Here is a 13,896-nt window from a genome sequence, read left to right as displayed (position 1 = left end):
TCATTGGTAGGTATTATAAATCTTACTAAAATTATTTTTACAATTTATTATTAATGATTTAAACAATACCTCATTAGTTTGATTGTATGGCAAATTAAAAACGATTATGACTGTTGTTACAATGTCTTCAAATCTAAACTAATATATAAAAACATGTGGAAAACATATGAGTTCAATGAAATTTCTAGGTTAACCAAAAAAAAATCGTCATGAATTGAAACGGTAGTTGTAAATTCGTAGTATTTTTTGTATTGTAGCTATTGTAATTTGAAACACTGATGGGTGTAATTTTAAGAACTTTTTGGAGTAGCTTGATAAAAGCGTGAGTACTAATCATTTAAATAAGAAAATAGTAGAGAATTTCAAAAAATGACGCTTATTCTTTTTTCTTTTTTTTAAACTACCAACTTGTATTTTTTATTTTGTTTCAATGTTCAAAATTTTGACTTCATATGGACTATTTTAAAGCACGCTTTGTTGGATCTCTCGCAAATACCATTCCTCGGATGTGGTACCAAGAACTCTTTCCAGCTTCCCGTAGGCTGGGCTGTAATATATCTGTATAAGGGATCAATTTTAGTGGTCTGCCGGCCTCCGGAAAATGTATTATCTCAGACCACACTGCCCACCACCTGAACGTGAACTGTAAGGGGCTCCTGGAAGGAAATCTCTCAAGTTTTTTCTATATTTATATATTACAGAGATTAGGGAATGTTTTATCTGTGTTGTAACTTGTTTAAAACATTCTTCGGGATCAAATTCATGATAACTTACACTTTGCAGTTTCAGAAAATTGTTGTAATCAGTCTTGTGGAGACCCATACCTGCCTGACATAAAAACTTACTGCAATATAACAAAAATCCCACTGTTGTTGATCTTTTGTCTCAGGACCATGCGCCAAGTTTCAGAGGGCATTTAAATCATCTCAAAGAGACTTTCACAAATACTCAAAAAAAAAAATCCTCAATCGACAAGTGCAAGCAAAATTGGGATAATGTGAAAAAATTATTTATTTTCTTAAAGTTTAAATGTGAATTAATACTAGTGATTTTTAGGTCCAATATCTCATCAATAACCATTACTGGAATGAGGCATGTAAGTTGGTGAGTACTCCACGATGATTGCATTTTTTTTGAAGGACTTATTTGAAATTACTTTGCGTGAGAAAACAAGAATTCTTGAAAGAAAAATAAAATAAATAAAAATGGATCGACTGCCTTAGGCTTGTATCTAATACAATAGTTTCTTATCAATAAGTAGATTATGTTTTTTAAATCCTTTAAGAACTATAACCTAAAAAAAAAAAAATAGTCATAAATTTCTTGATCAGCATTAATATTAATACATATTGATAAGAAAACCCAAAAATCAGCAATTAATCTTGTAATATTTTCAGTGTGAGTTCCCAGAAAAAAAAATATATGGACATTGAGTGCACTGTTGCACTTATTACTGGAGGCACTAGTGGTATAGGATTCGCGGCCGCTCATGAACTTCTTTGTAAAAAAGCTAAAGTAAATAATTTTTAAGTAATAAAAACAAAAAGTTCAAAATAATCACCTATCAGAATATTTTTATGACAGGATAATCTTACGAATTAAACATTCTCTCTGCTTGAATAAAATATTCTCAACTTTAATATTATTCCTCCTTTGATTGAATTATAAAAAATGAATGAATTTATTTTTAGCTGTGGTAATTCTGAATTTAACTGCATCCCTAGTGGTAAAATTGATTTCTTGATAAATAAATTGGAATTAATACCTAGTAATCTTATATAGAGGGTACAGTTGCACAATAGCATGAATAAGATAATGAAATTAGGAGAAATTTAAACATCGCCTACTACAAGATGCAATTATATAATCATTTTTTTATTACAATTTTTCTTAATGATTTATTTATTAATTTTCAATCTGAATATAAGTACAGTTGGTAAATTTGAGAGGTAAAGATGGAGCGTAAAGAGGAGGAGGAGAGAAAGTACTGTGCATCTCTATATGATGTCAACGATGGTGATGGACTTCAGATCAGTATGGAACTTGTTAAATTTCGTCTTGGATAGCCAATATGAAAGAGATGTTGAGATTGATTTAAAAACTAAGGTTAGCCACATAAAAAAGAGCATCTACTATCTTTGGGAGAAGTTTTGTACGTTTGTACTGTCCGTATGTTTTTTGGTTCGGAACCCCACAGATTTAGTCCGTGTGACCACTTAGGATTGAGGATATTACGTATCAACCAGTTGAGTTCTCTAGGCATCCAAGGTGTCTTTAAAGAAGTTTTTTATATTTTGTTCGTCTTTTAAGACTTGTGGGTTCCAAGTGTTTTGTTTGTCTATGAAAAGTCCAAAACAGCATAGTTTAATTCAGAGTTGCAAAACTCATTTTTTTTTATATTATAAAATTAATTGGCATTTAATGCCTGCTGAAAGATAGTATAATAGATAATGCACTTTTTTCAGATGGTAGTGATTTCTGGAATTGATGATTGTCAGGGTAAAGAAGCTGAAAAATCTTTAAATTGTGCACATGGTCATGGACGATGCTGTTACATGCCATTGAATGTTAAGAATTATAAACAATTCGAAGGTTATCTTCATTTATTTATATATTATTTTTAACGTTAACTCTTTAGAAATTATAGCGGTAATTTTAGGAAATAATAACAAGAAACAATGTAATCTATTTTCATTGAAATTTTCCAGTGACGTGATGTAGAGGTGAGTAAAATGTTCGCGGTCTGTTGGTTTATTTGTAGTTTGGTATGTTTTCTAGGCTTGTTAGTTGGACACACCTTCTTCACATAGTAAAATTCTTACAGAAAATTAACATTCCAAACTCCTGGAAATTACATAGTTTTCGTTTGGAAAATATTCACTGGAAACCATCGAAATATAGTTATTGGTGATAGTGTTTAATAAGCGGAGGCGACTAGCAAACATACTTTACTGTAACAGATTGTCAATTTTTAGATTTCACCGGAAATATCCGTTTTCAGGGTATTTTATTGACTCCAAAGATTTTATCGGGGCACTGCTGGCAACGGACAATGTTTTACACTGTACATCGCCGTAAAATGAACAATAAGCTGTTTCTAGTAGGAGTAAATCGAAGAGCAGAATAAATTCCTGTCTATAGTATAAAACTCGTAGGTAAAGAATAATAGTAATATCCGATCATTACACGAAGATAAGAGGGCAAAGGTATAAATAATTCCCTCATCAATTACTGCTTGCTACTAGGTGGTATACCCAGTTTACATCTTTTGCTCTTGTTTATCATAACAGTCGGTAAATTAAAAGAAAATTCAGCCTTATTATGCAGTTTTTGTTATTTGGAGGACGTGGAAGTTTGTTTTCTTCTTTTAATTCTAACAGAGGTTGGTCCTGAAGTAAGAGTTATGGATACTACCCTCAACATTTCGCAATCCTAAATTTTTGTTGCTCCAACATTGTTAGTAGGTGCTGTGAATTCACAATACGCGAATGCATCCTGAAAGTAGGGTATAAATTTATTAAATATCTTTTGATTACAGATGTTGTAAAGGAAGTACAAAAAAGATTCGGCAGCTTAGACATTTTGTTTAACAATGCAGGCATATTAAACGACAAAGAATGGGAAATGACTATAGATGTCAATGTAGTAAGTTTGATATCTTTTTTTTTTTATAGAATAAGTTTTTTCTAAAAAGAAAACGCCAACAATGATATATAGAAGCAATGGTTAGGGACTTTATTCCTAATTCCATAAACAACCTATTCACGCCTGCACTCAGAACTGAATTTGATTATGAAATTTAAATTAAATTTAAGTCAATGCAATTATTATTTTTTATATGTAAACTAATATTGCATAAAACACAAATTCTAAAAAATATGTTCTGTTCGCAGTGGTGGATAATATCGTGATTTTATCTGTCTAGCATGCATGTTTTTTATATATTTCATAATCAGAGTTGATCCGTCAGTTTGGTGAAGAAAATTTTACTTAAACTAAGTTTCCGTCTCACACTACAAATTAATCAGTATGTGTAAGATGAGGCGGAAACTTAGTTGAACTCAAATTCGGAACGTTTTATAATTTTATGATGTTCACAATGTTGTACTTTCCGCGCCTAGACCAATAGTCTTCTTTGGCCTACTCCCAAGATAGTATTTCAACCTGATCAAATTTATTTATAGAATTTTATATCTGCGAACATTATGAGTTCACTGTAGTACTAAAAATTTATTTTTCGTATTATAGACTTAGATTTATTTATGTCAAGCAATGAATGTAATGAATTCTTTATATTTGTAGAAATCTCTGATTTTTGGAACATTTCTGGCTAATAAGTATATGCCAAAAAATCCGAAAAAAGGTGGTTGTGTCATTAACAATGCTTCGATATTAGGATTTGACACATTTGCATATGCGCCCGTTTATAATTGTAGCAAGCATGCAGTAGTGGGTTTCACAAAGTCCTTGGGGGTAAGTGTTTACTCATTGTTATATATTTTACCATAGAATTCTTAGAATATAATTCAAAAAAAGATTATTATGATGAAGTTACGGATGTTTGTGTTTTCATCCAGGAATAAAGGTTTGAAATTACTTCCTACTTACCCCTACATTGAGCAATCACTCTAAACTTTAAACATTACTATGTTACCGTTATTCAAAAATAGTTCAACATACTTCTTTGACTTCATTGAGAATGGTTATGAACACTAGAAGGGATTATAGTGATAAATTCCCTTTCGAATATTCAAAAACCAATTCTTATTTATATCCCACGATTTTTTGAAGCTGTTGGTAACTTAACCTGTATCAATAGCCACAGCTAAACGATATTTTTCTACATTAAGTAGAATTAAGAGTTACTTAGAAGATATCAGAACAGAAATTGAACGCCTTCCTTACAAACATTCACAAGGAATTGTGCGTTTCCTTAGTCACTGACTATTATTATTAGACCCTTTTGCGAATAGCACAAGTGCGCTAATACTTCTATAATTATTATACAATATAAATGTATTTTAGCAAATTTTATTCTTTTATTCTCACCTTTTAATATTATCATCTTGAATATTAAAAAGACCAGTTACTTTTCTGCTGCTTCTGGTTGATAGATGTTACTCACATTTGATAACTTTAGATACGTATCAATATTGAACATTTGTAGTTTGTTTAATCAATCAATGACAACATATACTTTCAAAAATGGGATAATAGGATAACATATTCTCAGTCACCACTTCTTTTGTTCTGCCAACTCTTCATTTTTCGGCACTTTTTTATGAGTTTTATTCAAAAATATTGAAAGAATATCGTTTACTTAAATACCTTTTAAATAAAAATAAAAAAATTGCTTATAAACTATTAACTTGAATTGATATTTATTTTCATAAAAAGATATCAAAAATAAACATCTTAGTAATTTAAAAAAAAATAATAATTTTTGATTGACATTTTAGTAATCTTTATTATAATATGAATAATTATTACTCTATTTAGTCCCCGGTTCATTTTGAAAAGAACAATGTGAGGATTATCGCTTTGTGTCCCGGAGTGACCGAGACTGTCTTAGTTAATGAATCAGGAGATAAACAGTTGACTGATGAATGGGGTAAAAAAACGATTGAGGCCCTAAAATCGTTGCCTTATCAAACGTAAGTGGATATACAGTACAGTAAGTAGAGTAATAAATGTTAAGTTAGAAGTAGATTTAGTCTCTCCAAACTATATCTACAACCAACATTAACTTAACTATGTTATCCTACAGCACTGATGCTACAGGAAAAGCGTTTGCATACATGGTACAGTATGCGCCTCCTGGCACCCTTTGGCCCTGCGAGGGCCATATACTATACAAAGCCACTCCTCCAGATAGAAAAACTTTCAGTGAAAAAGTTCTCGATGTATAATTCACGCATCAGTCTTACGGCAAAAAAGTTCTGGATGTATGATTCACATCAGGTGTTTAAAATAAATTTAATTTCTTCATAATTTGTCATTTCATTGCAATTTTTTAGATGAGTAAGTAATATATGGACGAAATGGTTTATCTGTTACTTCCGAAATTTTTAACAACAGATCTGGTAAACGTTGTAGTACACCTTAAGCTCTAGTGGCAACCAATCACATTAGCACGCCTCTGGAGACATTTAACTGTAATCCGATAATTGAAGGGCCGTGCTAGTTCAAAAATTTAGAAAGATTCAGAATTAAGTTTAATTTAAATTGAAAATTACAAGAAATGTGTTGAAGATCTTGAATTTTTAAAAGTGTTTGAATTGAGTGAAAAAAAAAACTTGTGGTTTAAAGCGGACCAAACATAATTTGGTTTCTATTTTAGAAGTAGCAAGAACATGTCAGATTGAAGAACTTGTTACAGCAGTTGCAAGAACAGTGTAAATTAATAAAATGTTTTTTTGTCGCAAAACAGTTGAGTTTTTTAGGTCATTTGATTGAAGTAGGTATTTTACGTCCTCATCCAAAAACAAGTACAGTTACTTCAAGCACCTGTAAATATCATTCAACTAAGTCAATTGCCAAAGGTAATTACCTAACGAAATTTACCCCTTATATTGAATTCGGCTGCTCCTTTAAAAGTAATTATTCGGAACGGTTTTGCGACTGGGTAAGTAATCTGAGTCAGTTTCTCCATGACTATTGTAATAGTTGGTGATTTCAATACTGACCTGTTGCAAGTCTCTTATCTCAAATCTTACATTCGTAGACGTTACTCCAGCTTTGCGCTTTGTTAGGTTCCCAATACTCCTAGATATCATACTGCTAAAATTAGCACTTGGCTCAGTTTACGTGTAGTTATGATCAGAGCATGAATTCCAAATCTATGAAACTTCTTTTTCCTGAAAAATCAATTATTACGTGACCAATTAAATAATTATTTTTCTAGTACCTCTTGCCATTAATCTGAACCCCTGCCGACCCTCTTAAAACACTTTGACGATTACAAGTTTTACTTAAATACGAGTATATTAGTCTAGATATTTTTTCAAGAAATGTTACCGTCAAAATCGGATGCCAAAGAGATCGATGAATTACGAAATTGCATGATAAAACTTTTTTACCTTGTAGTATCCCTTATTACATCTATAACCATTCGTTTTCCTTCTCGTCTTATTCCTCCCTCTCTGGGAACAGTTCATCATCAGACTATTTCCTAAAGTAAAAAAAATTCCCTGTTCACTTAGTGAATATTGCATGATTCCTATTCTCTGTTTCCTTCCTTCAGAGAGCTGAGTCGTTTCCAGAAATAATATGCATGATTCATTTGAGTCCGGTTATCATAGAGGTTTCAGCATGCAAACTACTTGATGCAGGTTACTGGGACAATTTCAACTATCCGAATTCTTTCTATTTCATGTGAGTGTGTCAAAGCCGGCTTTCTGTTTAAAAAATGTAATGACCTGGTTTCTACGCCAGCTCATGGCAAAATGGTAAATGGTTACTATCATATTTTGAAGATCGCCTGTAGCAAATTGTAATGGATAATATGTTCTCTTCCTGGACCAGTGTTAGAGCGATAGAGATCAGATCTGGGTCCTCTAATGTTACGAAGAAGTAGCAGGGTCGAGTATTTGGAGTTGGCCTACAGTCTGGGATGCTTGTAACCTAAACTTAAGAAATCTCTGGTACTTAAGGCGAGGCCAGTGGAAGCAGTTCAGAAAAGCGACTGGTTGGGGAATCCCTCCACGATACCAGTGGATCGTCGACGACACCCTGACATTTTTCAAGCCCGGGAGCATGGCTTTAAACGTAATAACTTTGCGGGTTAATTCCGCTAACTGGTCGCTCTGATATCTTGATGGGGCTAATATTACCTTGGTTACGTCTATTTGTGAATACTTCCATGCCTTCAACTGACCACCCCAACGCTGTAACATGCTCAAAGGTGCAGCTGACGGCCTGCGACTATGTCCACAGGTGACTAAGTCCATAACTCCATGTTTACTAATCGTGGATCCTATCAACGAACTAATCAAGTTTTCCGTCGATCCATGTCCAAACAACAAATAAATAAAACAAATTGTGATGAATGATTAATTATTAATTATTTAAACTAATTTCTGTAAATTACAGGGTATTTGAAAATTTTGCAAAATTAAGAAAAAATTATTTGAAAATAACAAAACAATATCATATTTAGATAGCACCAAAAACCACATGGAAAACAATTGAGTTGCTACTTTGAACAATCATTTACAAATAAGTTGTGATATTAAGCTATCAGCAACTATAGCAAAAAATTAAAAAACTATCTTGATTCAGAATTGAAGAGAGCAAGAATTAACCCACAATTATTTAATTGAACTGAATCACTTGAACACTGTGATGAGTGTGATAGTAAAAATTCTAAAGGATGGCTCGATTAAAGCGTGAGTATAGTAACGTTAGTTTCCAAGATTCAATCGAATTTTTTGTAAACTAAGAAATAATTAATGAAGATATTAATAGAGAACTAATGCCATCAAGTTCAATTATTGATATTTATTATTAAATTTAAGAAGTGTTATTGCGCCCAGAACTTTTTTCAGTGCAGTACCGGCCTTCCGACTCTGTGATCTCTTGTCCATCACCGGACAGTGAGCTGTAAGAAGCTCCTAAGAAGAGAAAATCTAAGGGCCAGCAGCTGGATTCGAACCAGGGATCTCCGCGTGGGAATCCAATACGCTAACCTCATAGCTAATCCCTTCCCTCTGTTATTATTATTATTCTTATTTATCATTATTATTATTATTATTATTATTGAATTGTTTAAATAACTGACTTTGAAAAAAATATACTGGACATCATTTTAAGCCACTCTTATTGGTATCGAAAATTTCTTAGAGCTGTACATATATTGGTGGGGTCAGTTGTTATTTTGTGCCCTTTGCCACTATTTCCTGACAATGGCATCACATTCTCCGAGAAAACTTGTGCCATATTTATTTGTAACACTTTAGGAGCGTATACGAAAAGAAACTACAATTCCCCTTTAATTCTACGTTTATAATTTTGTTTTTCTATTCGTGAATTGCAGTAAAAAAAAAAAAAAAAACGAGATTGTGTTAGCACCATATTTTTAAGAGTTTAGTAAATATTTATTCCCATTACATTACCCATTTGAGTTTGAAAGGCAGTTTCTTCAGTCATGAAGCTCCTAAATTAGATTAGAAGTTAACATTAGCTTAAAGGCGTTGGGCCAAAAGTATGTCTAAATTTTATTTGAAAAGTAACTTTATGCTAAGTGTATTATAGCTTGGATCTATAACTTTAATTGAAACATTTTCTTTGGAAAGTTCATTGTTCATTCTTTTGGGAAAGGTAGGACTGGCTTTTCTCTAAAGTGGCAGTGTAATATGCAACTTCGTAACCTGTGTAACATTAGTTAAACAATCAAATGTATTGAACGGAAGTATCACTTTTCTTGAACAGATTTTTGCCCCGAAAATGGTTCTAATGATTTTCTTTAAATTACTTTTATACACGGCTTACTTGACTCTCAAAAAATTTAATCCCTACACTCGACTAGCATGACAGCTTTTTCAATTTTGGGGTTAATGTTTTCGAAAGTGGTTCAAAAAAAAACTAAAAGAAAACAAAAATTTGTACAAATGAAACATTGTTTCAAGAACTTTTATTTAAGCGGGGTTCTTATGGGGTGAATTTCACTTACGTGTCTTTGTGCTATGATAAATAACACCTTCTTTTGCATTTATGACCTGAATTTCTTTTTCCATCTACCAATTATTCCATCTCAAAAGGTACAAAGGGTTTTATTTCAACTTTAACTTATATATCACGCTATCACTTTGGGTTGAAACTTTTTCTCGTAGAGTATTTATTTTTATCATGGTCAGTAATGAATTGATTCCTGATACATTATCATTTTGTTATAGTGAACACTTTTGAAGTCAGCTCACTTTTTAGTATACGAATTCTGAGTATAAAAATTTCGTACTGTCGGTGGTAGTGAATGACACCCGATTTTACAAATAATTTTATTGCAATAATATGAATGATTTTTAGGTCTAAGTTCTCATCAGTATTCGTTAATGGACTAAGATATGCAAGTTGGTGAGTACCTCTCCTCTACATCTTTTAATTATATTTATTTAATCAAATATTATTTTCTTTTTTAATTAAAAGTATTTCAGAATAAAAAACATTGAAATTACTAAGTATATGTGAGTGGGAAAAAATCCTTAAAACGAAGAAAAAAAACGATATCTCTAATTTATATGCTTAAGTAGAAATAGACTGTACAGTTTTGGCATCTTTTTAGAAATAAAAATCAAATAGGTGAAAACATTTAGTGGAAAATGAATTCGTTTTCAAAATATTATTTATTTTTTTTGGCAAGGAAAGCAGTAAAGTTACTGCTTATAATGGAATTTGTAAAATTTTCAGTGAAAGTTCCCAGAAGAAGAAATATATGCACATCGAATGCAAAGTTGCACTTATAACTGGAGGCACTAGTGGTATAGGATTAGCGGCCGCTCATGAACTTCTTTGTCAAAAGGCTAAAGTAAATAATTTCTATGTTTTCCAAAAGATTTAAAAAAAAAAAAGTAATAAATTATTTGGTCAGTTTAGAAAAAAATTAAAAGAACAAAAAACGCTCATTGAATTAAACATCTAGTCTCTGATTGAATAAAATATTCTTATCTAGAACTGATTATGCACCATTTAATTCAGAGGTAGTAAAATTTGAAGGCATTTATTTCTAGCCATGGTTATTCTTATTTTAATACGATTAAAATTAGATCTCATTAAATGATATTAGGATAAAAATAGATTGCCAGATAGAATATCAGTCAAAATTATTAAATTCCCTATACTGAAACTCATTAAATTTGTTAATTAACTACATATATTCAGCATGCAGTATTATGGCACGGGTAAAGATTAGCACTTTTTTTCCAGTTGGTAGTAATTTCCGGAATTGATGACAAACAAGGAAAAGAAGCAGAAAAAAAATTAAAAAGTGATCATGGAGATGATCGTTGCTGTTATGTACCATTGAATGTCAAGGATTATAAAAGATTTGAAGGTTTGCTTTATTTTCTTTTATCCCTAATTCTGTAGTAACAGCGGTGACAGCCGGCCAAGCCAAGGTTGAGTGTACCGCTACCAACCATCGCCGCATACAATAATGTAGACTTTGCAACCATAGTGTATATTCATAACACCATCTTAGGTGGTAGAGGCATCCAACATGGAGGGTATCCTCTTCCCCTTTTTTCGTCCATAGCGTGCTCGCTTGTACAACTTACTTTGAAACTTAAGCTTTTATATAGTTCTTTCGTAAATTTGTTTGTTTTCTCAATATGTAAAGTGCAGTTGAAGTAGTGAGAGCAAGCTAGTCGAAACTTCGTGGAAGTGTTCGGAAAGCCTGGCGTAAAATGCGCAAAATGTTGTGTAAATTAAGTGAAAATGCTTCAATAGGATTTTGTGGCAATAGGCTCTCATTTGCATAATATTGAAATTCAGTTCATGTATCTGATAGATTTCTGGAATTTTGTTTTCTTTAACATTATGAAGGCTTCCTTAAATCTCTTAAAGATCAAAAATTACCGAAACAGTTAAGGTTAGCGGGCAGAATGATATTCTTCATTGCGGGTTTTTTTTAAAGTAGTGTATTTAAATTAGTGTTTGTAATGTATCTATTTTCTGATTACAGAGGTTGTTAAGCAAATTCAATGTGATCATGAAAGTATTGACATCTTGTTTAACAATGCAGGTATATTAAACGACAAGAAATGGGAAGATACAATAGATATCAATGTAGTAAGTTTGTCTACCTACATACTAGTACGAATTACTGGAATATTAATTTATAATAAAGTTTTATAACTCCTCATTTAAATGAACTTAATTAGTTGCGCAAATTGATTTTTTTTTCATTTTTTATGCGGGAGTTCTATAAAAATGATTTTTTTTTTTAACGCCGAAAATTATAGTACATCAAAATAATATTTACATCAAAATTATAGGTCAAATCTTTTATTTAGAAAACTGATTTGTTGCCATTTGACATGTCCTTTAAAAAAAAAAAGACATTAAAAAACCTCATTTTTTCTAAAAGCAAAATAAAAGGATTTTTCAAAAATTAAACCAATTATAGAACTATTTTTAAAGTTTACATATGTAAAAATGTTAAAACAAATTTAAGTAAATGAATAACCCTATAGTATTATTAAAGTAAATGAATAATGTTGGAATGTAGTATAGTAAAATATTATCTCCATTTCCATATGTTATTTATCGGATAATTAAATATAATTTGATTAAATATTTGAACTTACAGAAAGCCCTAATTTTTGGTACTTTTCTTGCAAATAAGTACATGCCTAAAAATCCACAGAAAGGAGGTTGTGTCATTAACAATGCTTCGATATTAGGATTTGACACATTTGCATATGCACCCATTTACAATTGTAGCAAGCATGCAGTAGTGGGTTTCACAAAGGCCTTGGGAGTAAGTGTTTAAATTATCTCACTTTAACATTTAATTTTTAGAATAGGATTTATTTAACCTAAAAATAGATTGCTAAAATGAATTTACTAATTTTTCTCATGCAGGAAAGAAAGTTTGAAGTAACACGCAACTTACTCTCACTCTCTCACATTGGAAAGCCCTTAAAACATTAATATTACCTCTCTTTATTTACTTCATGTTCAACGTACTTCCTTTACTACATTGACAACAGTGGCGAATGCAAGGAGAATTAGGATGATAAACCCTTCTAAAAATTAAATAAAAAATACGATTCACAATATGTTGATCATAAACTTTGCCGGAAGCTGTGTGTTATTCGGAGGATCGATGTCTCCTAAATCCTTCCCCCACCCAATTTTACTTACAACTTACTTTTCATGTATAGCACCCTAAGGAATCATTTTTTGATTCGTCTCTAATATCATGCTGCCAATGACAGTATTAATAATTCAAATCATAAAAACATCCCCTTGATATATTTTTTTTGCGGATGCCTCTAATTGCTACAAAGTACCTATTGTACGAGGAACTTCAGTATTATCTTCAGCATTAAAAAAAAAAAAAAATTGTCTGCAGCTGCTTGTTATCGCTGGTCTTATGGGACTATCATACGTATCTTTTCAGTACTTTTTAGTCCATCAATTGTCCATCAATGACATCATTTATTGGTGGATAGGGAATACTCATTTCTTATCTTTTCAAACCAACGCTTCCATTTTATGCGTTTTATCTCCATTAAAATATATATAGGAAAGAAAATATGTTTCTTAAAACACCTTTTCATAATAAAACGTCTGTGACTACTACCTGTGATTGATATTTCTTTTGATGAAGAAAATTTTATTTTTTATTGATATTTCTGTAATCTTTTTATGTTTATTAATTTTATTACTATATCTAGGCCCCGGTACATTTTAAAAAGAACAATGTGAGGATCATTGCTTTGTGTCCCGGAGTGACCGAGACTGTCTTAGTTAATGAATCAGGAGACAAACAGTTGACTGATGATTGGGGTAAAAAAACTATTGAGGCCTTAAAATCGTTGCCTGTTCAGACGTAAGTACATTACATAAGTTGAGTTTGGAGTAGATTTAGTCTCGCAAGTTATATGTACTATCAATATTAACTATTACTTTGTTATCCTACAGCATTGAAGCCACAGGAAAAGCAGTTGCATACATGGTAAGGTATGCGCCTCCTGGTACTCTATGGCCCTGCGAGGGCCATGTCCTTTACCAAGCCACTCCTCCAGATAGAAAATCTTACAGCAAGAAAGTTCTCGATGTATAATTCACACATCAGACTTAAAAACAAAAAAGTTCTCGATGTATAATACACATATCAGGTGTTAAAAAATAAAGTGTTTTTTCTCTATATTATGTTATTTAAATAGATTTAAG

General features: G+C 31.6%; 2 protein-coding genes and 1 long non-coding RNA gene across 9 annotated transcripts; 2 read left to right on the top strand and 1 right to left on the bottom strand.

The window, feature by feature from the left end:
* The first annotated feature begins 162 nt into the window (after window positions 1–162).
* Window positions 163–2,072, top strand: LOC141450474 (uncharacterized). 2 transcript variants are annotated; one of them, XM_074120963.1, is made up of 4 exons: window positions 163–322; window positions 1,057–1,104; window positions 1,398–1,515; window positions 1,934–2,072. In XM_074120963.1, exons 1-4 carry the CDS (start codon window positions 279–281, stop codon window positions 1,964–1,966), a joined length of 243 nt encoding a protein of 80 aa, XP_073977064.1. In that variant the 5' UTR covers window positions 163–278; the 3' UTR covers window positions 1,967–2,072. The 2 variants fall into 2 exon arrangements, with proteins under 2 accessions (XP_073977064.1, XP_073977074.1); XM_074120973.1 differs by having other exon boundaries at window positions 164–322; window positions 1,929–2,067.
* On the top strand, window positions 1,972–13,870 carry LOC141450325 (15-hydroxyprostaglandin dehydrogenase [NAD(+)]-like). Of its 3 annotated transcripts, none has more exons than XR_012456065.1 (8): window positions 1,972–2,106; window positions 2,466–2,592; window positions 3,539–3,645; window positions 4,303–4,473; window positions 5,500–5,654; window positions 5,768–6,542; window positions 8,092–8,387; window positions 10,024–10,071. XR_012456065.1 is itself a non-coding variant. In XM_074120639.1 (8 exons), exons 1-8 carry the CDS (start codon window positions 8,344–8,346, stop codon window positions 13,784–13,786), a joined length of 912 nt encoding a protein of 303 aa, XP_073976740.1. In that variant the 5' UTR covers window positions 8,155–8,343; the 3' UTR covers window positions 13,787–13,870. The 3 variants fall into 3 exon arrangements, 2 of the variants coding, with proteins under 2 accessions (XP_073976740.1, XP_073976751.1); XM_074120639.1 differs by lacking the exons at window positions 1,972–2,106; window positions 2,466–2,592; window positions 3,539–3,645; ... (1 more) ...; window positions 5,500–5,654; window positions 5,768–6,542 and adding exons at window positions 10,405–10,522; window positions 10,921–11,047; window positions 11,678–11,784; ... (1 more) ...; window positions 13,398–13,552; window positions 13,645–13,870 and having other exon boundaries at window positions 8,155–8,387; XM_074120650.1 differs by lacking the exons at window positions 1,972–2,106; window positions 2,466–2,592; window positions 3,539–3,645; ... (2 more) ...; window positions 5,768–6,542; window positions 8,092–8,387 and adding exons at window positions 10,152–10,296; window positions 10,405–10,522; window positions 10,921–11,047; ... (2 more) ...; window positions 13,398–13,552; window positions 13,645–13,870 and having other exon boundaries at window positions 10,025–10,071.
* LOC141450522 (uncharacterized) lies at window positions 2,607–8,131 on the bottom strand. 4 transcript variants are annotated; one of them, XR_012456159.1, is made up of 4 exons: window positions 7,080–8,131; window positions 6,551–6,857; window positions 5,050–5,328; window positions 2,607–3,495 (listed from the first exon to the last, which is right to left on the bottom strand). It is a non-coding gene; the product is annotated as an uncharacterized lncRNA (long non-coding RNA). The 4 variants fall into 4 exon arrangements; XR_012456157.1 differs by having other exon boundaries at window positions 6,551–8,131; XR_012456158.1 differs by having other exon boundaries at window positions 2,607–2,880; window positions 6,551–8,131.
* Window positions 13,871–13,896: the final 26 nt, after the last annotated feature.

The sequence above is a fragment of the Rhodnius prolixus genome, unplaced genomic scaffold (assembly GCF_049639745.1).
Source record: "Rhodnius prolixus isolate KJV_2025 unplaced genomic scaffold, Rpr scaffold_1, whole genome shotgun sequence".
NCBI classification, from domain to species: Eukaryota; Metazoa; Arthropoda; class Insecta; order Hemiptera; family Reduviidae; genus Rhodnius; species Rhodnius prolixus.
The sequence above is the reverse complement of the archived record's forward strand: the minus strand, read 5'-3'. Positions and strand labels throughout refer to the sequence as shown.

What these genes read in the sequence shown, in the direction of transcription:
- LOC141450474 (XM_074120963.1), top strand. Translation starts at nt 279, where the DNA reads ATGGGTGTAATTTTAAGAACTTTTTGGAGTAGCTTGATAAAAGC. An exon ending in TGGAGTAGCTTGATAAAAGC is followed by an intron (nt 323 to 1,056) that starts GTGAGTACTAAT and finishes AGTGATTTTTAG; the next exon opens with GTCCAATATCTCATCAATAA. An exon ending in TTCTTTGTAAAAAAGCTAAA is followed by an intron (nt 1,516 to 1,933) that starts GTAAATAATTTT and finishes ATATAAGTACAG; the next exon opens with TTGGTAAATTTGAGAGGTAA.
- LOC141450325 (XM_074120639.1), top strand. Translation starts at nt 8,344, where the DNA reads ATGAGTGTGATAGTAAAAATTCTAAAGGATGGCTCGATTAAAGC. An exon ending in AAGGATGGCTCGATTAAAGC is followed by an intron (nt 8,388 to 10,023) that starts GTGAGTATAGTA and finishes AATGATTTTTAG; the next exon opens with GTCTAAGTTCTCATCAGTAT. An exon ending in AAATCGTTGCCTGTTCAGAC is followed by an intron (nt 13,553 to 13,644) that starts GTAAGTACATTA and finishes GTTATCCTACAG; the next exon opens with CATTGAAGCCACAGGAAAAG.